This window comes from Halichoerus grypus, chromosome X, assembly GCF_964656455.1.
Source record: "Halichoerus grypus chromosome X, mHalGry1.hap1.1, whole genome shotgun sequence".
Taxonomy (NCBI): domain Eukaryota; kingdom Metazoa; phylum Chordata; class Mammalia; order Carnivora; family Phocidae; genus Halichoerus; species Halichoerus grypus.
In genome coordinates this window covers 71,219,842-71,247,764 of record NC_135727.1, presented here as the reverse complement: position 1 = coordinate 71,247,764, position 27,923 = coordinate 71,219,842, and the positions used below count along the sequence as shown (strand labels likewise).

The 27,923-nt window shown below is 40.4% G+C and overlaps 1 protein-coding gene and 1 pseudogene across 2 annotated transcripts in view; one reads left to right on the top strand and one right to left on the bottom strand.

The window, feature by feature from the left end:
• KIF4A (kinesin family member 4A) overlaps positions 1-27,923 on the top strand; it is a 114,917-nt gene that overhangs the window by 42,633 nt on the left and 44,361 nt on the right. For both annotated transcript variants that reach the window (XM_078064664.1, XM_078064665.1), the window contains exons 8-15: positions 737-853; positions 1,475-1,650; positions 7,370-7,431; positions 16,455-16,587; positions 18,285-18,343; positions 18,449-18,554; positions 23,296-23,352; positions 24,352-24,537. In XM_078064664.1, coding sequence (XP_077920790.1) covers positions 737-853; positions 1,475-1,650; positions 7,370-7,431; positions 16,455-16,587; positions 18,285-18,343; positions 18,449-18,554; positions 23,296-23,352; positions 24,352-24,537 — 896 coding nt within the window. The remainder of the gene's footprint in view (positions 1-736; positions 854-1,474; positions 1,651-7,369; positions 7,432-16,454; positions 16,588-18,284; positions 18,344-18,448; positions 18,555-23,295; positions 23,353-24,351; positions 24,538-27,923) is intronic.
• Positions 25,723-27,337, bottom strand: LOC118543655 (large ribosomal subunit protein eL43 pseudogene; annotated as a pseudogene).

Below are 27,923 nucleotides of genomic sequence, written 5' to 3'. Positions count from 1 at the left end.
CTTTACCCAAATCATATAGGTAGTCAGTGGTAGGGCCAGGATTAGAACCTAGGTCTATCTGACACCAAAGCCCATGCACTTAACCACTATACCATATAGCCTTTACACAATAAATGTTATCATGGGAAAATCAGGGGCTTTAGAAGGACCTCAGAGATTATTACAGGATTTAAAAAGCAAACCTTGGAATTAAAGAAGTGGAAAAGAATCTTTACCCTTTCTAAAGCAACAAGAGAAAATGTATTCCTGTGTGGTGTCACAGAAAGAGCATAGGACTTAACTGAAGTCCTGAAATGGAATGTCAGGCCTACCACTCACCAGCTGTTTGACCTTAGACAAGTCAGTGAACCTCTGTGCTGGTTTCCTTATCTGTAAGGTGAGAATGATAGTAAAAATAATTTAGCAAGATGACAATAAAAAAAAAACAGCTATTCATCTAATTACTCAGTGTTAATTTAAGAATTAGATGTGATAATGTATATAAAAAGTAAATATATAAATGTTGTTGTCATGGTGATAGTTATCTGTGTGTATACTTTGTTTCCATGGGAAAGGGCAAGAAGTGCCAGCAAATTCCGTGTGCCTATCCAACATTTAGACTTTTGTCCTCAGAAAAGTGAACAGGATCAAGAAGTTTCCTTGATTGACGATTTATTATTTCTGCAGGCTTTTTATTTTGTGCAGGTATGTGTTCGATGCTTTACCAAACAATGTAAATTTTGTTTCCTGCTATTAGGTATTAATATTAACCGAGGCCTCCTGTGCTTGGGAAATGTAATCAGTGCTCTTGGAGATGACAAAAAGGGTGGCTTTGTGCCCTACAGAGATTCCAAGTTGACTCGACTGCTTCAAGGTAAGCCCAAAGTGTTTCTAAAAATAAGAGAGTAACTCAGAATAATGGTGCTGAGAAGTTGAAGATGGGACAGGCAAACAGATTTTTGGACTATCACATACAGAGCTGTCTAATTGATAAAGAGCTTTGCAAGAGACCTGTTGGCAAGCAGGCTTCTATGATACCGGAAAGATGTCTTCATATATGGCTTTGAGAGCCAAGCAATCTATAGAATGACAACTGTGCTTAGTCCTCTGTCCCTGAAAATGAACTTGATTACTGTTTATTAGTGCCTGTTAAGCAGAATTTCCTGAAGAATTAAAAGCTACCTAGAGGGGGCATCCTAAGAATGTTTAATTCCAAGAGTGGCTGCTAACTTACTTGGGTCAGGCCCCAGTTATTTTAAATTGATTAAGTGCTGAAATCACAATCTTAACAATGGGGACACATGGAATAGGATTCTAAACTATATCATTTACACATCAAAAATCTTAGTGTTTTTCTATTGACACAAATAGGAAATTTGCAGATTCTTAAGAATTTTTTTCTTAGAGCTCTGAGTTTGAAGCCACCAACCCAAATGGACAGCTTTGCTTGCATCCTACTTGTTTGATTTTATTTCCTCCTGTTGTTCTTTTTCAGATTCTCTAGGAGGTAATAGCCATACTCTTATGATAGCCTGTGTGAGTCCTGCTGACTCCAATCTAGAAGAAACATTAAATACCCTTCGCTATGCTGACAGAGCAAGAAAAATCAAGAACAAACCTGTTGTTAATATTGATCCCCAGACAGCCGAACTTAATCATCTGAAGCAACAGGTACAAGGGCCTTAAAATTTGTTGGGAAAAATTGTAAGTATGTGAGTGGAATGATGGATCTTCTGTTTCTCAGCTTCTCCTCTGCCAGAGGTTTAGAGATGATAGCTAAGCATCCTTTAGTTTGGGAAAATCTTAAAGTAATTCCTATTGACATGTTTATCGTCATATGTAAGGTTTGAGGGTGGCATTGGAGATTTTGCAGATAAAGAAGTGAGCAGTGAGAGGTGAGGCAAGAGAGGTGGGCAAGAATCAGATCCTTAAAGTCCTTATATGACCTAGTAGAGGATTTGGAATTCAACCTGAAAGCTGTGGGGAGCCATTGAAAGATTTTAAGTAAGGGGGTGATGTGGTGAAATGTGTGTTTTAGGGAGATCACTCTAGCAAGTGTAGAGAAATTAGAAGTGGGTATGACTAGAAGTAAGAAAATAAATTACACTAGTATCCCCCCCGCCATCCACGGTTTCACTTGCCACAGTTCCAGTTACCCATGGTCAACCATGGTCTGGATGCAGATGATTCTCCTTCTCACGGATTGTCAGAAAGTTAATAGTAGCCTAACACTACATCACAACGCCTATGTCATTCACCTCACTTAGATACTCATCACATAGATATTTTATCATCTCATATCATCACAAGAAAAAGGCTAAGGACAGTATCTCAATAAGATATTTTGAGAGAGGGGGAACCACAGTCACATAACTGTTATATTATTATAATTGGTCTATTTTAATATTAGTTATTATTGTCAATCTCTTACTTGCCTAATTTCTAAATTAAACTTTATCATAGGTATGTATGTATAGGAAAAAGCATAGTATATATAGAGTTTGGTACTACCCACTGTTTCAGGTACTGGGGGGGGTCTTGGAACATATCCCCCACAGATCTACTATTATAATAACCCAGGTGAGAACTATGGCCTGAACTAAAGACAGTAGCCATAGAAATAAAGAGAAGGATGCAAATTAGAAAGAAAAAAAAAAAAACAAGGAAGTAGAATGTATAGAGCTTGCTTGGTAACAAATTTGAGGTGGAAGGGGAGGCAGGGAGAATCAAGGCTGTTCTTGGATTTCTTGCTTGGACAACTGATTAAATGGTAGTACCAATCACTGAGTCAGGGAATAGAGGAGGAAAAACAAGGTCAGGTGGGAAAATTGAAACAATGAGATTCAGTTTGGGGCATTTTGAATTTGAAGAGCTTGGGGGACATCTAAGTACAGTTGTTCAAACATAGCTGGCCATTTGGGTTTAACGTAGAGAGGTCTGAACAGATTTGAGTCATTAGCATTTAGATAGAATCTGAAATTACAGAGTGGACGACATCAAAGAGTGCATGGCACATTCAGGGTACTCACTAAATATTTGCTGAATGAGTGAATGGCCAAGAAGAGAAGAGGGCCAAAGACAGAACTCTGGGGGAACAGCAGTATTTAAGGAATGGGGAAAAGAGGGAAGACAAAAAGAGAGACTAAGAAGGAGCCAACAGGTAGGAAGAAAAGCAATGATATCATGGGAGACAAGGGAAGAAAGTTTTGAGGACCATCAAAAGTACAAATTTATAAAGTGTAAAATAAGATAAGGACTGAAAAGTGTCCATTTTTTTTTTTTTAAGATTTTATTTATTTGACAGAGAGAGAGATAGCGAAAGAGGGAACACAAGCAGGGGGAGTGGGAGAGGGAAAAGCAGGCCTCCCGCCGAGCAGAGAGCCCGATGTGGGGCTCGATCCCAGGACCCTGGGATCATGACCTGAGCCGAAGGCAGCCGCTTAACGACCAAGCCACCCAGGCGCCCCAGATTTTGTGGGGTTTTTTTGCTTTTTTTTTTTTTATCAACAAGGTGACCTCGGTGAGAAAGAGGGTCAGGGGAATGACAGGAGCAGATTGTTGTGCACTGGTCAGTGAATGCTAGATAGGGAAGTGAAGGAAGCTGGTAGGCTCTTTTTTCGAGAAGGCAAGATGAAAGAAGGCAAAGGCTAGATAGTCAAGGGCCAAAGGATATATGTCTGTTTGTTTTTTAAAAATATGGAAGAAACTTGAACAAGTGAAAGAACCAGTTGGGAGAGACTGAAACTGAGAATAGGGGCTAGTTGCTAAGGGACCATCTCTAAGTAGTTGAGATCCTGAACACAAATAAAGAGGGATTGGCTTTAGACAGTCGAGGGGAGACCTGCCCCCAAGACTCGAAGAAAAGAGGTCAGGATAGGAAGACTACAGTGATAATAATTTAGAGGGAGAAGAAGGGAAACTGAGGGATTTTCAGCCTGACAACTTTTACCTTCTCAGTGTAGTAGGAGGCAAAGTCATCTTCTACGAGCAAGCAACCAGATAATAGGGTAGAGGGATTGAAGAGACCACAGAGGCTTGAAATCATGGGAATGGAAGAGGTAACAGACTAGGCGCATGCATTTGTGCTGGTATCAATATAAACTGTTGTGTAACAACTCAGTAGCTCTGGTAGAGGAGATGAGAAGGGAGGTAGTTGGATTGACCCAGTCTTGGGGGAGGGGTCAAGTTTTCTTGCCTTCCAGGATATAGTACTCTTTCCAGTGTGTACTGCTTACTCCGTCTCTGGCCTTCCTCCTTGGTGGTAAGAGCTACTATTCAGTTAGTCTAAAGCTTCCCCTTCCCTTCTCTTCCTCTGTCTCCCTCCCTCCCTCCTAGGGGTCACTATAGAAAATACAAGTAATTTACCTGTTAATAGTACCATCTTAATTATAAAAAACCATACTCAGTTCTGCCCCTCTGTTTTCTTTCACGTCTATTTTTATTGCCAAGAATGCTCTTCTTCCTAGTCACTTATTTGTTCATTCATTCCAACAGTAAATATGTATTGAACATATGTGCCAGGTACTGTGTTGGGATACATTACTGAACAAAGCAGACACGGTTTCTGCCTTCGTGGAACTTACTGCCTAAGTGGGAGAAGCAAATGCCAAACACATAAGCATACCAACATATGAGATAGTGTGCTATATTAGGGTAGTATGACATTATGGAATAGGGTCTTCTGTTATATATCGAAGCTGAGAAGGGTTCCCTGAGGTAGCAATGTTTGAACTGAGATCTGAGGAATTGAGTAGGAATTCTCTATGCAGAAAAGAAGGAAGAGGCTTCCTGGGAGAAGAAAAAGCATTTGTGGCAAAGTGTAGTGGTTAAGAGCTTTGACACTGCAGTCAGACTGCCCACATTCAAATGCTGGCTTTATAACTCACTGGCTATGTACCCTGGCCAAGTTCTCTGTGCCTCAGCTACCCTATCCATAAAATGGAAATAATTGGGACGCCTGGGTGGCTCAGACGGTTAAGCGTCTGCCTCCGGCTCAGGTCATGATCCCAGGGTCCTGGGATCAAGCCCCGCATCAGGCTCCCTGTTCAGCCATTTCCCCCTGCTTGTGCTCTCTGGCTCTCTCTATCTCCCTTGTCAAATAAATAAATAAAATCTTTAAAAAATATATAAAATAAAATGGAAATAATTGTACCTGCCTCGTAGGGTTTTTGTGAGGGTTAGGTGAATTAATACACAGAAAACACTTAGAACAGTGCCAGGCATATAGCAAGTCTGAAAAGGTCCTGATTTAGGAAGGCATATAGTGCATTTGAAGAACTGAAGGAATGCCGGTGTGGCTAGAGCTGAGGGAGCCAGGAAAGAGTATTCCAATACGAGACTGGAGAAGAAGCAGAGACCTGATCAAGGCCTCATGGACAGTGTTAAAAATGATGATAAGCAGGGTGGTAACAGTGATAATTTACATTTCGAAATGATGGTCTGGCTACTGTGTAGAAATGGATTATAGTGGAGCAAGAGTAGATTCATGGAGACGATGTTAAGAAGTTACTCAGTGGTCCACATGAGAGATAAATGGTGGCTCAGACTTAGGGTGGTGGTGGCGGTGATGGAAAGGAATGACCAGTGGCTTAGATAAGGGGATGAGGGTTTGGCACCCAGATTTCTGCATGTGAAACTGCACGTTCCCTGACCTGGAGTGCACTAGAAAAGGGCCAGGTTTCGGGATAGCAGACAACTAAGTGGGAATATTAAGTAGATAGTTAAATATAAAGCTCTAAATTCAGAAAGATTTGTGTTTGAGATAAATTTGGGAGTCACCAGTTTACAGATGGTAATTGAAACCATCAGGCAGAGAGGAGACTTGAAGGAGAGAGTATAAAGCAAGAAGACTGATACTGAGGTTTGAGGGTTTATCATCTAAAGGACAGTTGGCACAAAGGTTAACCAAGAAAGAGCCTTAGAAGAACAGCTGGAAGAATAGAAGGAAAGGCAGGAAAGCATGGTGTCCGGTAAGCCAAATGCTACCAAACAGTGAAGTACAATGAAGACTGAAAAATGCCCAGAGGATATAGTGACATGCAGATCATTGGTGACCTTAGCAAGAGTTATTTTAGTGGAATGCTATGGGCAGAAATCAGATTAGAGGAGTTTGAGGAGCAAGTGTGAGGGGTGAACAAAAGGAAATGGAGGCAGTGAGTTTAGACTGTTCTCTCAAACTTTGTGAAGGGGAGAAATAGGGCAAAGAGACTGTGGACTCTGAGAAACTGAGGGTTCTAGAAGGGAGGGGTGGGGGGATGGGTTAGCCTGGTGATGGGTATTAAAGAGGGCACGTATTGAATGGAGCACTGGGTGTTATACACAAACAATGAATCATAGAACACTACATCAAAAACTAATGATGTAATGTATGATTAACATAACATAATAAAATAAAATTAAAAAAAAGATCGGTAGTGGGATTGATAAAGGTGCCTTTGCTTTGTTTTAAGATGGGAGAGACTTGGACGTGTTTTAATCTTTCTTTTTTAATTTTTATTAGAGAAAGAGAGCGTGCGCACATGAGCGGGGGGAGGGGCAGAGAGAGAGGGAGAAGCAGACTCCCCCACTGAGCAGGGAACCTGACAAGGGACTCGATCCCAGGGCCCTGAGATCATGACCTGAGCCGAAGGCAGATGCTTAACCGACTGAGCCACCCAGGCACCCCGAACATGTTTTAATCTTAATAGAAAGGATCCTGTAGAAAGGGAGAAGTTGAAGATACAGAAGAGAGAAGGGATAACAAAGTATGATTCAAGAGGAGGCAAGAAGAGTTGGGATCCAAAGTGTAAGCAGCGAGACTGGTCATAGGAGGCAGAACAGTTCCTCCTTTGCCATAGGAGGGAATGGGAGAGGATCATCGTGCGTGCACTCCAGTTTAACATCCAGCCACAGGAAGCCTCCTTTTGACTGTTTTGGAATTTTCATTACTTTGCTTCTTCTCAGAACCCTAGAGTACTTAACTGTACTTTATGAATTAGCATCTTCTCTCCTGTATTGTTTCTTACCATTTCAAGCCTTAGGCTTGTCTTTGTCAACTAGATTGTAAACTTGAGAATAAAACATGAGAGTTTATTCTCGTATCCCCCCCACACATTACCTAGCCCCGTGCTGAGTTTGGTTTTTAAAAAAATAGATGCTCAATAAAAAGTCATTAAGATGCTTGGGTAAAAGGGACAACTCATCTTCTAAGTACTAGTCATTCATATAATGCTGTTTGGACTTTTGTCATTGAATCATCAACCCTGATGCTTTCTGTAATGCCTAAGATATGCTTTCAATTTCATAGGTATCAAGTAAAATTGCTGTATGGCTAATTGTAGTAATTTAGCTGATAAGGGATAAGTAGCTTTTGATTGGTGATTAGCTGACTATTTTTCTTTGCTTTTCCCAGGTACAACAGCTACAGGTCTTGTTGCTACAAGCCCATGGAGGTACCCTGCCTGGATCTATAACGTAAGAGTCATAGATTAATTTTAAATGTATATTCTAGCAGAGGCCATTTCTCCTGATGGTTGTTTTCCCCTGATATACTCAAGTTTCTGGTAGCGCTTGGTATCAAGGTAAGGATCTTGTCAAACTTGCTAGTTAGCTTTGAGGCAGCCTGATGTGATAGAACAAACATGGGTTCTGGCTTCAGAAATTCATTCATTGGAATTCTACTGTGAGGAAGAGCTGCTTCTTCTCCCCCATTTATTTGATTATTTATTTATATCCATATAGACACATGGGTATTTATTTTATTCTATGGGTTAACATCCAATACTATCAATATTTGTTTTATTGCTCAAAGTGTTCCTGCTTTGTCCAGTAGGAGCTCTCTCAGGGTGGTTCTTATGTTCTTTAATACACCCTCTAGTTTTGTTTGTTTTTTGTTTTTAAGATTTGTTCATCCATTCTAGAGAGAAAGAGAGAGAGAGAGAGCATGAGTGGGGGAGGGTCAGGGGTAGACGGAGAGGGAATCCTCAAGCAGACTCCCTGCCAAGTGTGGAGCCCCTACGTGGGGCTCAATCCCAGGACCCCGAGATCATGACCCAAACCGAAATCCAGAGTCTGCTACTCAACCAGTTGAGCTACCCAGGCTCCCCCACCCTCTAGTTTTTAAGCATTTTCAGGAGATGTTCCACACCGATCTTATATTTTCCTTGCCCCAGTTCTAGAATCAACCATATCTCCAAAGAGCCCTGATTTTTTTTTATTGGAAAATAGTGTTTAGAAACGCAATCTGGGTGCTAGGTGTGCTCACTGTTACTAGGGTGTCACTGAGGCCCTCTCAGTGGGTAGAGCTAGGAAATATCTGTATGTCTAGTAATGCACACATACACTCATATGTATATTTTCATATCCATCTGTATATATATTAAAGACCATGATTTTATACTGATACCTCTGATTCCAGTCCAACACTACAGAGTTCATTTTAGCCTTCCTCCTCCCCTTATTTATAACTCCTTTTTCCAACAGTGAGAAACCAGCTCTCATTATCTGCAATCTATTGACTTGTTCAGTTCCAGTATACACATAAAGTAGTTTCAGAATTGCTAGCCCATACCCCTGTGAGAAACACTTTTATGAACTAGATTACAGCATTTATGTACAGTTCTTTTTGTCTTTAGGCTTAGAGTATCCAGGCAAGATACTGGTTCCCACAGTTACTATTTGTATTCCAATTTAGGGTTCCCCCAATGACTTGGTTGGTTTTAATTGTTTCTGTTTCGGGTATGTGAAGGGTATATGAAATATTATGATGCTCTAAGAGTCAGAGTTCTACAAAAAGAAATAGCAGTGAAATGCAAATCAAAACCACAATGAGGGGCGCCTGGGTGGCTCAGTTGGTTAAGCGACTGCCTTCGGCTCAGGTCATGATCCTGGAGTCCTGGGATCAAGTCCCACATCAGGCTCCCTGCTCAGCAGGGAGTCTGCTTCTCCCTCTGACCCTCCTCCCTCTCATGCTCTCTGTATCTCATTCTCTCTCTCAAATAAATAAATAAAATCTTTAAAAAAAAAAACAAAAAAAAACAAAAAAAAAAACACAATGAAATATCACCATACACCCATTAGGATGGCTAATATAAAAAAGACTGAGGGGCGCCTGGGTGGCTCAGTTGGTTAAGCGTCTGCCTTTGGCTCAGGGTCCTGGGATTGAGCCCCACGTCTGGCTCCCTACTCAGCAGGGAGTCTGCTTCTCCCTCTGCTCCTCCCCCTGCTCATGCGCTCTTTCTCTCTCAAATAAAAGAAAACCTTTAAAAAAACTGAATAACAAATGTTGGCAAGGATGTGGAAAAATTAGAAGCTTTGTACACTGCTGGAAGGGTTGTAAAATAGTATAACTGCTATGGAAAACAGTATGGAGGTTCCTCAGAAAGTTAAAAATAGAACTACCACATGATCCAGCAATCCCACTTGTGGGTATATAGCCAAAAGAATTGAAAGCAGGGTCTTAAAGAAATATATGCACACCCATGTTCATAGCAGAACTATTCTCAATAGCCAGGAAGTAGAAGAACACAAATGTCCATCATTGGATGAATGGATAAAGCAAATATGGGGTGTGTGTGTGTGTGTGTGTGTGTGTGTGTGTGTGTGTAGTAGAATATTATTCAGCCTTAAAAAGGAAGGAAATCCTATTACATGTTACAGTATGAATGAAACTTGAAGACATTATGCTAAGTGAAATAAGCCAGTCACAAAAAAATACTGTATGATTCCACCTATATGAGATATAGAAACAGAAAGTAGAATGGTGGTGTACCAGGGCTGGGGGGGGGAGGGGCAAAAAGGGAGTTGTTGTTTAATGGGTATAGGGTTCCAGTTTTACCAGATAAAGGTTCTAGAGATCTGTTTTACAACAATGTAAATATACTTAACACTACTCAACTGTACACTTAACAGTGGTTAAGACAGTTTTATATGTTGTTTTTAAAGATTCATTTGTTTATTTTAGAGAGAGAGAAAGCATGCGTGAGTGGGGGGCACAGAGAGAGAAGGAAGGAATCTCAAGCAGACTCCCCACTGAGCACAGAGCCTGAATCAGGGCTCCATCTCACGACCCTGAAATCATGACCAGAGCTGAAACCAAAAGTCAGACGCTTAACAGTTTGAACCACCCAGGCGCCCCAGTTTTACATGTTTTTACACATTTTTTTAAAAACAGAAAAACCCACAAAAGAACTAGAGGAAAACATAGGCAAAGGTCTATGTCCATATAGGGGAACATAAAGAACAGTGTAGAAATAAAAGCAATGGCAGAAAACTGTGAAAGAATAGACTGGGGTGGGGGTGGGAACAGGGAAGGAATTGTTGAATGGGTACGAAGTTTCAGATTTGCAAGATGAAAAAGTTCTGGAGATCCAGTGCACAATAATGTGAATATACTTAAGTCTACTGAACTGTATATACACTTAAAAAATGGTGAGGATGGTAAATTTTGTTACATGTTTTTTACCACAATATTTAAAAAAAAAATATTCAGGGGAGCCTGGGTGGCTCAGTCATTAAGCATCTGCCTTCGTCTCAGGTCGGTCCTGGGATCGAGCCCCGTATCGGGCTCCCTGCTCGGCGGGAAGCCTGCTTCTCCCTCTCCCACTCCCCCTGCTTGTGTTCCCTCTCTCACTGTGTCTCTCTCTGTCAAATAAATAAAATCTTTAAAAAAAAATATTCGATGAAATGTCATTCCCTCTTCATCCCTGCCACCCTATCCCCATCACACCCTTATTTCTACCACTTTTCTCCCTCCTCCGTATTTAACCATTCTCTTTAGTTTCTGGCGTAGCCTTCCTGTATTTCTCCTGTACAAATGAGCATATACTTCTATATTTTTTCATGTCCTCTTCTTATATGAATGGTGGTATACTACAGATAGTCTTTGTGGCTTTCCTCTTCTCAGCATTTCCTGGAAATCATTTCTTACCAGTTCTTAGATGTCTTCCTCATTCTTTTTTACAGCTGCATGGTACTCTTGTTAGTGTACATGTGCCAAACATATTAATTCAACAGCTTTCCTATGTAGGGGCGTTTAGGTTGTTTCCAGTATTTTGACGAGATAGGGCATGTTCAGGGTGGTATGGACGTAGATATGTTTCCAGTATTTTGTAATTACAAACACATTGCAATGAATAACCCTTGTTATTCAGTTTTCATATTATTAGTGATTTATCTTCAGGGTAGGTTTCTAGAAATGGGATTGCTGAGGCAAAAGGTAAGTGCATGTGTGATTTTGTTGGATATTGCCATATTGCCATATTCCCCTCCAGAATATGGGGTATACCAATTTGCATTCCCAACAGCAATGTATGAGAGCACTTGTTTCCCCGGAGCCTCATCAATGGAATGTGTTGTCATACTTCTTCAGTTTTTTGCCAGTCTGATAGGTGAAACATGCTATCTCAGTATCTTGTTTTAATTTTCATTTCTTTAATTATGAGCAGATCTGAGCATTTTTTTTTCATATGTTTCAGGGCCACTTTTATCTCTTTCTGATGAATTATCTGTTCATATGTCCCATTTTTCTTTCAGGTTTTTTGATCCTTTGGACCTTTTGAAAAAAATGTGGTAAAATATACATAAAATAAAATTCACCATTTTAACCATTTTCAAGTATACAGTTCAGTGGCGTTAAGTACATTCACAATACTGTACAGCTACTGCCACCATCTATCTATCATCTAAAACTTTTTTCATCTTGCAAAACTGGAAGTCTGTACCTGTTAAACAATAACACCCCAATTCCCCCTCTCCCCTCAGTCTTGGCAATCACCGTTCTACTTTCATTTAGTTATTTTAAGCACTTCATATGAATGAAATCATACAGTATTTGTCCTTTCGTGACTGTCTTGTTTCACTTAGTATAATATCCTCAAGTTTCATCCATGTTGTAGCATGTGTCAGAATTCCCTTTCTTTTGGGGTGCCTGGGTGGCTCAGTCATTAAGCGTCTGCCTTCGGCTCAGGTCATGATCCCAGGGTCCTGGGATCGAGTCCCGCATCGGGCTCCCTGCTCAGCGGGAAGCCTGCTTCTCCCTCTCCCACTCCCCCTGCTTGTGTTCCCTGTCTTGCTCTCTCTGTCAAATAAATAAATAAAATCTTTAAAAAAAAAAAGAATTCCCTTTCTTTTATTTTTTTTTTAATTTTTTTTATTATTATGTTATGTTAATCACCATACATCCCTTTCTTTTAAAGGCTGAATAATATCCCATTGTACATGTATACCACATGTTGTGTATCCATTCATCTGTCGGGAGACACAGGTTGCTTCCACCCTTTGGCTATAGAGAATAATGCTGCCATGAATGCTTTAAGACCCTGCTTTCAATTCTTTTGGGTATAGACCCAGAGGTGGAATAGTTTGTGCCCTTAATTCCCTTCACCTATTTCACTCATCCTCTCGCCCCCCCCCCACTCTGGCAACCACAGTTTGTTCTCTGTATTTGTGGGTCTGTTTCTGCTTTCTGTTTGTTTGTTTTGTTTTGTTTTTTAGATTCCACATATAAGTGAAAGCAGTGGTATTTGTCTTTGTCTGACTTATTTCACTTAACATTATGCCCTCTGGCTTCATCCATGTCATTGCAAATGGCAAGATTTCATTCTTTTTTATGGCTGAGTAATATTCCATTGTATATATAGACTACATCTCTTATTTTTTTGAGGATAGACGACACACAATATTACATTAGTTTTAGATGTACAACATAGTGATTCAACTTCTCTAAACATTATGCTATGCTCACCTCTCACCTATAACATTTTTCAGATTCATCCATGTTATAGCATGTATAATTACTTCATGTCTTTTTTATTCCTCAGTAGTATTCCACTGTCTGGATAACCCACATTTTGTCTATCCATTGACCTGTTGATGGACTTTTGAGTTGTTTCAACTTTTCAGCTATTATGAATTTTGCTGTTATGAACATTTACTTGCAAGTTTTTGTATGTACATATCTTTTATATTGGGCAGATATCTAAAAGTAGAATTGCTGGGTTGCATGTTTAACTTCTCAAGAAACTGCCAAACTGTTTTCCAGAGTGGCTCTGGTGTTTACATCCTCCTCATGCTTCTGGATTTTGATTCATAATTAGAATGCCTTTCCCTACACCAAGGTTAAAGAGGCATTTGCCCATGTTTCCTTCTAGAACTTATGTTGGTTTTATTTTTTACATTTCATGTTTTCATTTGGAGTTTATTCTTATGTATGTGTGAGCTTATTTTCTTTTGATATCCTTATTTTCAATAACTCTTAATCATTTTTTCTCATTTTAAAGGGGTACATTGCTTCTTGTAGAACATTTAGAAAAGTATAAAGAATAAATCTTAAAATTGCCATAATTTTATCACCCAAAGATGACCACCCTTCTCTTTGTAATTTTCCTTCTTTGGGTAATTTAATCTTGGTTTCCTGATAATAATTTAAGAATGTTGGATAAAGAAACTGAGGAAAGCTGGGATCTCTTAAAGGATCTCTTAAAGACCTAATTTAGTTTAACCACTTTATTTTTTTAAGACTTTATTTATTGAGAGAGAGAGCACAAGCAGGGGGAGGGGCAAAGGGAGAGGGAAAGAGAGAATCTCCAGCAGACTCCCCGCTGAGTGCAGAGCCCAATGCGGGGCTCAATTTCACAACCCTGAGATCATGACCTGAGCTGAAATCAAGAGTCGGACACTTAACTGAGTCACCCAGGTGCCCCTAGTTTAACCAGTTTAGAAGCAACTGACCCATCTTCCTTTCCTTTCAGTTTAGCACAGACCTGTTTTATGTAAGACAAGACTAATGAACACAAGACTAATGAAAACTATTCCAGACTTCCAACCACCAAGAATATACTACAGGATATAGTTTCAGCTACACAAAGATAGATTCTAAGAAACAGTTGATGAATCAAACAGTGAACTCAGCTGTTCAACATTTTACAGAGAAATAAAGATGCTACTTCTTTTCTCAAAAATGTATATTTTAAGAGACATTTCAGGGTGCCTGGGTGGCTCAGTCAGTTAAGCATCTGCCTGCTTGACCTGCATGACCTGCTCAGGTCATGATCCCAGGGTCCTGGGATCGAGTCCCACATCGGGCTCCCTGCTCAGCGGGGAGTCTGCTTCTCCCTCTCCCTCTGCCCCTCCCCCTGCTCGTGCTCTCTCACTCGCTCTCTCTCTCAAATAAAAAAAGAGACATCTCATAAAGGCTTTTTACAAAATGTACGGTCCATACGAATGGATTTTTTTTTTTTTTTTTTTTTGCTTTTTGTCCTACGATTATATTCTTTTCTTTTTGAATGTGTGTCATGGAAGATTTTGCATTGATTTTCTGTGAGCATTTATCAATTTGCACATGCTCAGCTAACTTGAATTCCAAACATTGACAATTAAATAGCCTGCAAAAGAGGAAACACTGGTTTTCCATTGTATTTCCCCCCATTTAGAGAAACCTTGGAAATTTTTAGGAGAAAAAACTATTGAGTTAAAAGTATCATTACTTTGGAGCTTGTCAACTTACATAAATGATGCATGGAAGTTTTCAGCTTAATAACAATAAGAAAATATCAGAGCAATCTAAAAGAACACTAAATTTGCCAATAGTTTATCTTTATAATCCACATTTTAACTGAACATTCTTTCATAAGAGTCTTAAATTCTCGGGACGCCTGGGTGGTTCAGTCAGTGAGTGTTCCACTCTTGATTTCGGCTCAGGTCATGATCTTGGGGTGGTGAGACCGGGCCCCGTGTAGGCTCTGCACTCAGCCCCCTGCTTGTGCACTTGCGCGCGCTCTCTCTCACATAAACAAATAAAAATCTTTAAGAAAAAAAATTTTAATTAAAAATAATTTTTAAAAAGAGTCTTAGTAAATTCTCAGTAGTATAACCTTAGACCTTATACTGTGGCCTTGCTATTAACTTCGTGATAAAGAGCATGCTAAGATTTTCTGTTAAGAATTCCTGGAGGTCTTAAGCTGGGTGAGAGGGCATCTATTCCTGAAATCCTTTTCAGTTCTTTATTGAGATTGAGAACAGCTGTTCCCTGTCCTTCTTTTTCTCTTTATTATAGCCTTGACAACTATTCATTTTTCCCTTCAGTCTCCTTCAGATCCAAATCTTCATATTTCTTCTGATCTTTTTTCACCAGTCCTATTTTCCAGTCTTTTGAACAAGGAATCCCAGTGGATTCCAAAAAAAAAAACAAACCAAAACTGTCCATCTTGTTGGTCTTTTCCATTAGCCTGGAACTGATACCAAGTAATCTGCATAAGTTCCAAAGGTTCTTATCTATATGTATTCCTTCAAGCTATTTCTGTTCCTCCCTTCCGCTCCTACTTGATATGGACACCATTGTTGCCACCACCCACTCTAAGCAATTTAAAATTGATAGACAAATGAACAAGAGGTTTCAAGCAAGGCAGGCATTTAGAAGGGAACATTTATGGAGAATTGTGAAATGTGCTGTCAGTGGCCACTGGTCATTATATCAACTCTCTGACTTCTTAATTGCTGTTTCCCTAAACTTCGGTAAATAGGTAGTTGACTTATATTGATGAGGTTAAATTTCAGCCCTGAGCGGAGTCACTTCTGCCTCCTCCGTACCTCTTCCTTCCTTGCTGCCCTAAATCGTTAATGAGGGATTGAGAGTGGGAAGAGGAGGGAGACACGTGTATCTTAGCTACAGTTAGCCTTCACTTCTTTTGTTTGTTTGTTTTTTATTTAAATTCAATTAACATAGAGTGTATCACCCAGTTACTCCATCCCCCCACCCCCTCCCCTCCAGCAACCCTCAGTTTCCTAGAGTTAAGAGTCTCTTATGGTTTGTCTCCCTCTCTGATTTCATCTTGCTTTATTTTTCTCTCCCCTCCCCTATGTTCATCTGTTTTGTTTCTTAAATTCCACATATGAATGAGATCATATGATAATTGCCTTTCTCTGATTGACTTATTTTGCTTAGCCTTCACTTCTTAGCTACATGGTACAAATAGAAAGATCTTAAACTAAGAGCTAAGGGTAGAGGTTAGTCATTTCTGTTGCACCATGGCTGGCTCTGAATTATTACCTTCCTGCAAACCATTAATTCAAAGTATTTCAGGCATATGTTTCTTATTCATTCAGTATACGACCTGACTGGAATTCTAATGGACACACTTTTTTCCAGGCTTTGGGGGGTTAATTTTATTTTATTTTATTATTTTTTAAAGATTTTATTTATTTATTTGACAGAGAGAGACACAGCAAGAGAGGGAACACAAGCAGGGGGAGTGGGAGAGGGAGAAGCAGGCTTCCCGCTGAGTAGGGAGCCCGATGCGGGGCTCGATCCCAGGGCCCTGGGATCATGACCTGAGCCGAAGGCAGACGCTTAACGACTGAGCCACCCAGGCGCCCCTGGGGGTTAATTTTAAACCAAACCCCACACACACACCTAAAAGGTCTATGGGATATATTTTTATCCACCTTTGATATCGGTGTTATTAACAGGTCTGTTTCTTATGTTACTTTCTTTGTTTTAGTGTGGAACCATCAGAAAGTCTACAGTCCCTGATGGAGAAGAATCAGTCCCTGGTAGAAGAGAATGAAAAATTAAGTCGTGGTCTGAGCGAGGCAGCTGGTCAGACAGCCCAGATGTTGGAGAGGATCATTTTGGTGAGGACCCCACGACTGAGCCACTAGCAATCTGGACGTTTACTAGCTTTGGTTTCTGAAATATTTAACATGCTTCTCATTATGAGAGACAAGTTATGTGGAAAGGAATGGATTAATATCACCATATCCGCCATGGAGCCCCTCCAGGGTAAACACATGGGCTTATAATCAAACATACAGAAAAGTTAAAAGAATCGTATAAATCCACCACAGAGAATCCACATGGATCTCATTTTAAAGTAGATTTGTTCTAAAATACCAGAGAGGAAAGAACCAGGTCCTTCTGTCACCTAAAGTCCTGCCTAATCTTTATCCGTAATATCAAGTAACTATCCCCTCGGTAAGACTTTAGGTCTTCTGTACCTCCTTTCCCCTAATGTTGTCATATTTCGTATTCTGTCCTAACAGCTGCCATGGTGAGATAGAACAGCTAGGAAATTCATGTTAATTCCTTTCACATATGGTTAATTTCCAAATAGTGGGTCACTACTCAACTGATTACTCCAGTTCTGTATCCTACTACCTGTCTGAAAGTAACCCGGATCAGTGTGTGCTGGCTCTGCCACTAACATTTTTCTACTAGTCTAAATACAACTCAGTTTTTAATTGCGCAACTATTGCCAAAAGCGAAAATGAGTTTCCACCAAAATGTAATTGAACATCTGTAATTTACACGCCTTCATGCATCCGTGCACTCTCTAGTCAAGGAGGCGTATGCTGCTTCAAGATTCTTTAAAGGGGGCCAAATTCTATATCCATTGTCCATTGCTACTGAAAGGGTGAAAATGGGAACTGGAGGATTTTTATATACAGTTTTCTGTCTCCAGTGCTGCATTCTGTACCTTTGAAGTAACTCTAGAAGCTGTGTTTCACACATATGCGAGTGTGGCTGACGTAACAGACGGAACCTGTTACTCTAGCCACATACCCATCTGAACTTTATAAGGTTGCTATAATGGCTACGGGAAGGCTTATTGCTTGATGTCCCGTTAAAATGTCATAACAAGAACAACATTTTTGTCCTCTGTAAGCTGTCCTTCCCAAATCTGTTACAGCGTCTCGCATGTTACAGATCCTGTGAGTGAGATAAAATGGAAAATATCAATCACCCTTCCCAAAATGTGTCTCCCTCTGCCATTTCTTCTCGGCCATATTCTTGTGCCTCACCCTTTTTCTTGCTTTCTCTTACTAAAACCAGCCTACCATATCAGATAGTGTAACTTGAAAAAAAAGCTCAGCTCATAATTCAGTGTGAGGCCCTTTTACATTTTCAATGCCCTTATGCTGGGGCTAGGGAACTGTATAGTGTAGGAGGCAGTTTAAAGTAAGTGGGTTTTTTGCAAACAGCGGTGAGTAGCATGCCAGGAAGTATTGCTTTTTCCCCCAGTTGCAAAGTTCTATATGGAATTAAGGCTTCACACTCCACACCATAGTCTGAGCTTCATGGCAAGCATAAGACCCAGCTGCTTGGATGCTATTTTTAGTAGTTCATGTTGACTGAAGGGCTAATTTCCATGACTCTGTTAAGAAAAAAAAATACCATTTCTCACTAAATCACCAAAGCCCACTAAATCCTCGATTACAGCAAAGGCGGCAACCTCTACCTAGGTTTTAATGCATTAGGGGTAGGAGAGAGGACATAATTAAGTGAAGCTGTCAGGCATCATCACTGATGATCTCCTGGGTCTCTGTTGCAGACAGAACAAGCGAATGAAAAGATGAACGCCAAGCTAGAGGAACTCAGGCAGCATGCAGCGTAAGTTTCATACCAAATGTCTGTTAGTGACCTTAGTATATAATCATCGATCCTCTGGTCTTTGCAGTATGATTAACCTTTGGGTGCCTTTGTTTGAATTTTCAGCCTCAAAGTGGATCTTCAAAAGTTAGTGGAAACTTTGGAAGACCAGGAATTAAAAGAAAACGTAGAGATAATTCGTAACCTGCAGCAAGTGATTACCCAGCTATCGGTAAGCCAAGGTGGGCGGGGGGGGGGGGGGGGGGGGCGGGGGGAGGCAGTGTAAATAGACTTACTGCTTTTGTTTTTTCTCTTGCTGCATATAAACATATCTAACTCTGCCTTTTGCCGAAACAACTAGATTGTGAGCTGTTGGAGGACGGAGATCTTGGATCATTGGATATGATCTGAATACTGAATTCGTTAAATCAAGACACTCACAGGTTACATATGCAATGGCACATTCGTATTTCAGTGCTTGAATCAAATGCTGGACACAGCAACAGAGCAGTTGCAAATTGCCTGGTAGCCCGGGCGGTGGTCATTGACTTGCTGTCCCTTCAGTGTAGGCTAGCTTAACAAGAGGCTTTGTGCCATACCTCAATTTTAAACACACTGGGTTCTTCTGACAGATAACTTAGAGCAACCAGGGAATACCATAGCTCTCCTTTCTAACCAGTAATAAATTAGTTTGAATGATCATTCTAGAAGTTCCCATTTTTATTTATTTTTAGAACTACAATAGTAGTAGTGTGTGGGGGAGGGGATTGGGCGGCGGGTATTTCTTGTTTTTCCCAGAAGAAAAGTTCTTAGAATCCTACCACCCTAACCACCTTTTATTGTTGGTGTTCCTTCTCTATTTTAGCCCTTAGGCATATATACTTTTTTTTTTTGAAGTTGAAATCATGTTATGTTAAGGGACGATGGTTGGTTAAGGGGTTATGGTTGATTTTGTTCCATCTATACCCTCTTGTTTATCATTCTGAACCCGTGACATGTTCGTAAATGACTGGTGGTAATTTCTAGCTCTTGGGGAGAGGCTTTAACTTTACCAGAACAGTGATTCTTCATCTCAGGGCTTGCCCAGTGTTTCCTAGACTTGTCAAAACGGTATCACAGAATCATCTACACCTGCATTTTACTCTGAAAGAGTAAATTAAAAAAATACCATGCAGTCTTGTGGGAGGAAGGGTTAGGATGAGTGCCAATAAATTAAATGAGTAAACTCCCCAAAAGACTAGAAAGCAGTGTTTTAGAACAAGTAATACTGTACAAAACTGTTCAGAGCAGTCCGAGATGACAGCTCATTTGTCCAACACCCAGACCACAGCAGTTGAGAACCTGGGCTCCAGAGCCAGACAGACCCAGGTTGGAAGCCAGTTCTGCCACTCACTAGCTGTGTGACCTTGCTAAGTACTGTATTACTATCAAAAGAAAATAGTTTAAGTGGCTCCAAAAGAGGCTGAAGGCATTATTCAGCCAAGGCACTTGGGGAGCTCCTGAACTCCAGGTAACTCCCTGAGTCAAAGCAGGACTGGAGTTTTGTAGGGTGAGAAGAGAGGGGGGTGTGTCCTTGTGGTTTGGCTCAGGTAGCAGTTCTGGTTAATTGCTATGAAATTTTGGTTGGAGGCTCTTCCAGTTTTCATGCCTCTTGCTTAAATTAAGAACATTGGTGCAACCCCATCCTGCTAACTGTCCAATTATTTTCAAGGGTCGTTCTTGCAAGCCTTAAAGTTTGTTCGTTGGTTAAGGTGCACAAGTGGGAGAGGTGGCAAAGAAGGGGGAAAGGAGGCAAGGAAAACTAAGAACCCTCTCTCTCTGTTTTAATCCTCTTACATTAGCAATATGAGCAAAGGGTGATTAACTGCCTAGAAAACTGAAGAAGTCAGTACAGAAGAAACTGGGCTCTAAAAAATGAATAGAAGTTTGTCCCACAAAGGGAAAAAGACAATCTATGTAAAGAAAAAGGTATATGGCAAAGCGAAAAGGGATGAAAGTTTAGAACATAATAAGGACTTCATTGTGGCTAAATTATAGAGTGTACGCCAGAGAATGGCTATCACAAGGTGAAATTTCACCATCGATAATTCCACTTAAATATAGCTGAAACATCTGATGTATGAACACCTTGTGTGAGCTGCCTCAGAATTAAGATAATCTAGGCTGTGGGACCGTACTGGAGCTAAAGCTTATATGATCACAGAAGAGTGACCCAGGCCACTGTTGTTCATGGCCACCACACCGATCTTAGAGGATTTCCCACCACCTCATTTCTGGGGCTTCAAGTCACGTGGGAATGATGAAGGAAACCCATGGAAACAAGTTGTTAACAGAAGAGAAGGCATATCTGCGGTGAGGATCTGGTGATATGACTGGTGCCTGGTGTGCCTCTAGAGGAAGTTGCTAGTGGTGGCTGACTCAGAGGAACTCTGTAGAATCACTGAATTCTGCCACTAACATTCACTTGGCTCATGAAGCACAAAGGTACTAAAGATTGCCACAAGCTGATAAAGTCCCTGGCTTCCCTCCACTGTCACAGTTAGGCAGAGTAAACCCCTTGGCCTAGGGCTCCTGCTGAACTCTTGAATCAGAGTTCTCCATGTCTATTGCTTGGGACCCTCCCAGCTATATATTTTTTGGAAATACACAACAATGTATCCTGTGGCTTTTATTAAGACTCACTACAGTGAAAGCAAAATGTTTCAAATGTAAGTGCTTGTGCCCTTCGTTCTGGATTAAAACTATTTTTATTTTAAGTGACGGGTGAACACCCCCTTTTCAGTGATGAAGGCAGCCGTTGTTCCCGAATCTTCCTCCTGGGGCTTTAAGCACTAAACTGTACCATTTCTTCCTTTAAAATACAATTCAAACAAACCTCCTTGCTGCAGTCACCTGTGAGGAAATTCATGCAGTCCTTTCAGTTCCCACAAAATCAAATTTTGTTGTTGCTGCTTTTACTCCCTCCTCTAAGACCAGTTCCATAAAAAGCATTTTGCACGCCCAGTAATGGTATTGCCTACAGCCTCCAAGTGCGAAATTCATATGGGAAGGTATTGCTGGTTAATATAGCTCAGTGTACCCTAGCTTTGTTTCCTTGACCATCGCCTTCAGCAAATCATGTATTTTTACCTTACAAGAGGTTCTCCGTTGCAGCCTTAGAATGAGAGAGAGAGAGACTGTTAGATTGAAATAAATCCTATTGTTACGTATTTATATTTAGGATTATGAAGACAGGATCCTACCATGTTCATGTAGAACATGTCACCAAAGCTTAAACTTTCGCATTATAAAATTTTATTGGGCCACAGACCAAAAGGTAAACCCACAGTAACATGTCTTCTTCAAAGATTAACCCATCTACTTTGATCCTGACCCTCTGGAAGGTACTAGAAAAAAGTCTCCAAAAGCCAGTGTTACAGGCTTTACTAATCTAGGATAGGTCTGTAAGTAGTCCATTTACTGAAACCGAAAATATGGGAGGGAAGAAAGGGTAACCATTAACGTATAGTATATCGAAGTGCTATTTTTCAAGAAGGATCTCATGTCTGGCCCTTGGAGAATCACCAGTATTGTAAATCATGAGGAGAAGGCATGTGGTAACACTGGAGCTTCCTCTGAATTTTCTTTGAGTCTCACTGATTGGGAATTTCTGGGCAAGAGACGTGCTTTACAAATAGCACTTACTAAGGCCTCTTTGCTCCTTGCCTTGAAGGTACTGAGCTTCAAGTTTCAACAACTATGTAATCTTTCACTGGGCCGATGCAGACACTCTGTGTGCTCACCCTAAATTCTTTCCTTGCTATTGAGCCAATAGCTCTTTGACCTATGACCTCTTTAATCATGTGACTTCCTGGGGGCACCTGGGTGGCTCAGTCATTTAGCGTCTGCCTTTGGCCCAGGTCATGATCCCAGGGTCCTGGGATCGAACCCCACGTCTGGCTCCCTGCTCAGCCGGGAGCCTGCTTCTCCCTCTCCCACTCCCCCTGCTTGTATTCTCTCTCTCGCTGTGTCTCTGTCAAATAAATAAATAAAATCTTAAAAAAAAAAAAAATCATGTGACTTCCTGGAAAGAATCCTTTCTTCCCAGGGCTTGCAGAATCACTTGAACAGAGGTGGTAATCCATATGGTCCAATGCCAAATAAAGCTTAAATTCCAGTGGGGAGAACAGAGCTTGCTCGTATGATAGCCTATAAACAAATTAGTCCCAATAAGTGGTTTTAGGTTTCCCTTTTAGATGGCTTTTGTTCCAGAGCCCAGAAGAGGAATAGCCTTTCTCTGGAAGGGAATCCGTGCTTACCCTTTCCCTTCAAGTAACCACTACCTGGAATAGCTGCCTATGATTGCTTGGTTCTTCTGTATATGAGGGAGAGGAGCTGCAGGATATTTGTCTGACTTCACGAGCACATCTTTCTGGGGTGTCGACCTGTGGAATGTATTTCCTTCTAGAGTAGGCTCTTGCTACCTTGACTGACTGTAAAATAAAAATACCAAATAACCTTTCATTCTATTCACTTTTCTACTGCATTGCCTTTATTTTGTATGTCTGTTTTTAGGGTGGTATGTCCATGAGAACTGGCTAGACCTGTACGTTATAGAGGTAGACTTAGTGGTAAAAACATAAAGAGTAGAGTCTATAAAACGGGTTGAACTTTGGTCTGTGAGAACACAGCTAATGTTTCACTCTGGCCCATTGATCTCTGACGGAGCAGGAGAGGTGCAATATATATGTCAATTGCCACATGACCCTTTTTTTTTTACAAAGACTACACGATTGACCTTGTAATGAGGATAGACTCTTAAGAGGTGGGACATGGAAATCTGTGGTTTTGGGTGTATGTGTGCACAAAATGGGCCCAGCACCTTAAACGGTCTCTATATACACTTGAAAAAAATTGAATAACCAATATAAAATCCCCTAGTAAGCTTCACTTCAGAGTCTTTTCCTAAACTGAAACATCATTTGTCATTGCAGGACGAAACTGTTGCTTGCATGGCTGCAGCCATTGATACTGCAGTGGAACCAGAAGCTGTAAGTAATTGGCTTTGTGTAGAACTGGGAGCTTTAACTGTGCCATTTCCTGTAATTTATCACTCAGCTGAGGATGAGTGTCCCCAATTGTTACCATCCTCCATAGAATACCTTGGAAATCCAGAAATCTTGAGTGTAAATGTCAGCTTTGGAAAACCCTAAATTGGATAGGATCCATGTCTAATAGTATAACTGGTAGGGCATCTCAGGGATGTCATTGTCCTTATTTGCAATCTGGCTTACCGATTCCTTGTTAGATGTTAGTATTCTGCATCAGCTGTCTAGCAAGTTAGAATGAAGAAAGGAACAAATCAGGAAATTCTGGCAAAGTCAAAAAAGCATCAGAGAAGACATGGAAGAGATTTTTTTCTCATCATACTTTTTTTATGGTTGGGATGGGTAGGAGCTAAAAGAACCAAGGAGAATATCTGGAGTGTTTGAGTTGCAAGAATAGATAAAACGTATTAGATGTTGGCTAAAGGTTATAGAGTAAAGTCAAAATGGAAGGCTAGACAATGGTTTGCTTGAGACATCTTTTCCCCCTGAAACAAACATGTATCAGTATTTTTTATATTCTGAAAGAAGAAAGATAGGAGATAAATCAGGTGCCAGAGGCAAGCTCTGTAAGAATAAACAAAGCCTCTTCTCCATTTCCACCATTCCTAAAGTGCCACTTCCAGAACTCTTTCTCCTGTAAAGACCCCTTAGGTTGATGTCAAAGTTAAGAAATGTTAGCCCAATCAATAAAGGAAAGAGCAAGAAATTTAGTTTACTCTAGAAGAGTCAGTTAAAGGATATAAGAAATAAGGTGCCGTGAGAGCGGGAAAATAGGTAGGCTCGATTCATCTTATATGTTTAATGCAAATGTATGAGAAGCCATATTTTTAAAAGAACAGAGGTACTAACAGTGGAGAAGTGGCTGTGAGACCTGATGAAGCAGGACCTAAGGAACTCCAATGGCTTGTTTCTCTTACAAATCATTATCCTGATCTTTTCCAGCAAGTGGAAACCAGTCCAGAGACCAGTAGATCTTCTGATGCTTTCACTACTCAGCATGCTCTACGTCAAGCTCAGATGTCTAAGGAGCTGGTTGAGTTGAATAAAGCCCTTGCACTGAAAGAGGCCCTAGCCAGAAAGATGACTCAGAATGATAGCCAACTACAGCCCATTCATTTCCAGTACCAGGTAAAATATTTACAAGAGCAGCATTTGTTCATGTCTACCATCTCTCTTTAATTGTATGGGAAGAGAATGGGCACACTGTTCTTGATGATGATGAGAGAACATAATGTGCCTAGTACACATGGAGTTGCATTGTTGGTTTCCAAAAAAGGATACATTCAGGATAGGGAACCTGCAATTCTGTTTCATTTAATCTAATACCTTACCTTATGCAATAGGTATTTAATAAATAGTTTGATAACATAATAATAAATGTGATCCCTACTTGTGGAGAAATTTTGTTCTAATAACCGTACTGACATTCTAAGGAAGATAGATCTCTTAGTAGATGGCCTTGGTTATAGTGTGAATTAGGAAGAGACTTATAATGGGTATCACTTGACTTGGCAAATGACTAAACTGGTTTTCCTAGTGGTAGTTCTATCTGGCCCTTGCTAATTAATAATCAGGTCTTTACTGAAAGCCAAGTCTTTGGCTTTCAGGTTATTCCACAGAGTTACCCTTGCTTCAGACCTTATTTTCCATTGTAGCTCAGTGTTTCCCATCCACAAAATGATGTTGGCTGTACTGGTAGAGGAAAGGGTGGATTGTTTCCCCGTCTAGCTATATCCTACCACCCTCAGGTCCTATATGCTGGTAATCAAGAAATCCTGATAGTATTCATGCATTTCTACCACAGGCTCCCCTAAAAACAAGAAAAGTGTTTGTCCCAAAGAATTTTCAACGCTTTTTTTCCTTAGGGTAGAGAATTCCCCTTGGGTATTCCAAAATAATAGCTGAGTTGCCATTAGAGGTTTTATTTCCTTTTTTTTCCAATAAAAATTAGAAGAACTTTTAATTTCCAAATCCTTTGAGAAAGCAAAACTAACGCAACACAAATTGAAAGATCTAATTAATAAATTTAACAACAAGCCAAAGTAATTTTGTTACATAAATTAACCCATTTATTATAGGCTAGCAGTGTTTCTAACAGTATTTTTTTTTAAGATTTTATTTATTTATTTGACAGAGAGAGACACAGCGAGAGAGGGAACACAAGCAGGGGGAGTGGGAGAGGGAGAAGCAGGCTTCCCGCCGAGCAGGACGATCCCAGGACCCTGGGATCATGACCTGAGCCGAAGGCAGATGCTTAACGACTGAGCCACCCAGGCGCCCCATAGGCTAGCAGTGTTTCAAATGGTGGAGCTTCTACTGGTCTTTCAACTCCTTCAGTCTTCTGATGGACTTTACTGTGACGGCAGAAGTCGTGTTGTAGGTCCAGGCGCCACCAGCTATGGTTTTCATGCAGGAGCCACAATGCCAGATCCCCACAGCTCTTCTTTTCATCTTGGTTTTCCCACAGAAGGAACAAATGTACTTGGCGTGCTGGCTTATTTCAATCTTCTTCACCATTTTCCTGAGGGAGGCACCCTAACAGGTCCCATATTTACCCACGATTCCGACCTTCTTGGTGCATTTAGTTAGCCATGTCGCTGCGAACTAGGTCTGAACCCAGAGAGCGGTTTTATTTCCTTTTTCTTATTACAGTCTTGTTTAACATTTTTTACACTTAATTTTTCTTTATGGCAGATGCATGTATATCATTTGTAAAAGCCAAACAGTAAAATAAAAGCAATTCCTGCCCTACTACCTTCTCCCCTGTTGCCTAGGCTTATACTTCAAATTCTTTAAGCTGTTCCTTCTGACACTTACCTTATTTTTGTAGAGAAGATTTGGTAGTATAATACGTTAATTTAAAAATTTTAGACATTATTACAAATCAAAACTGCAATGAGATATAACCTCACACCTGTCAGAATGACTAAAATCAAAAACACAAGAAACAACAAGTGTTGGCGAGGATGTGGAAAAAAAGGAAACCTCATGCACTGTTAGTGGGAATGCAGACTGGCACAACCACTGGGAAAAATAGTATAAAGATTCCTCAAAAGATTAAAAATAAAATTACCATAGGGTCGCCTGCGTGGCATGGTCAGGCAAGCGACCAGCTCTTGGTTTCAGCTCAGGTCGTGGTCTCAGGGTCCTGGAATCGAACCCCATGTTGGGCTTCCTGCTCAGTGGGGAGCCTGCTTCTCCCTTTCCCTCTGCCTGCCGCTCCCCTGCTTGTCAAGTGTCTCTCTCTTTCTCTGTCAAGTAAATAAATAAAATATTTTTTAAAAGGAGGAAACAAATTCTTATTGTAAACAGTACCTTTTCATCACATGTAAATCACTATCTCTTTCTAATAAATAAAGGTAGTTTCTTGTTCTAAGTATTTTTTCTATCACTGAAGAATTGCTGTAGAAAAATTTGAGGAACGGGGCGCCTGGGTGGCTCAGCCGTTAAGCGTCTGCCTTCGGCTCAGGTCATGATCCCAGGGTCCTGGGATCGAGCCCCGCATTGGGCTCCCTGCTCCGCGGGAGGCCTGCTTCTCCCTCTCCCACTCCCCCTGCTTGTGTTCCCTCTCTCGCTGTGTCTCTCTCTGTCAAATAAATAAATAAAATCTTTAAAAAAAAAAAGAAAAGAAAAATTTGAGGAGGTATAGGTTCTGATTAATGAAGATTGCCATGAGTTATAGTAACCCAGGACTCAACTCCCTTTGTGGAGTCAGACAGTTTTGACTAAATGTGGCATATATAATGAAAAGATACTATTTCTCACCCATCCGATTGGTAAAAATTTTGAAGTGTAGTAATATCAAATGTTGGTAAGGGTGCAGGGACACAAGTACTCTACTTAGCTAGCAGGAGTGTAAATTGGAATAGCCACTTTAGAGGAAAATTTAGCAGCAGTATCTATTAAGATTAAAAGTGTGTACCACCATGACTCTGTAATTCCACTTGTTCTTACCCTAGAAAAACCTTGCACATATGCACAGAAGACATGCACAAGAATATTTCATTATGGCAAAAACAGGAGTTAGATCTATATGCAATGATATAAATAAATCTCTAAGACTGGAAAAAAGCAAGTTATAGAATAATATATACATATAGTGTAATTCTACTTATCTTTAACACATTTCAATAGGTACACACACACAAATATGCACATGTATATGTGTGTATGTATATATTACTTTTGTATCTATTTACATAAATACTATAGACATTTGACACAATATATTCATGTATTTATTAGCTACACATATCTTAAGGTATTTACATATATGTGTAAATGTCTAGAAAAAATGTCTGGAAGATCTGGACCAGGCTGATAACAGTGGTTAGTTCTGGATAGGGGACTGGAATTTTGGAAGAGTAGGGCAGCAGAGGAACTTGCCCTTTATATATATTATCTGGATTATTTTTTACCACAATGTTTCCATGTGTTACTTCCCTAAGTATACACACACACACACACACACACACACACACACACACACACATTATTGCTGGTTTAAATATGCA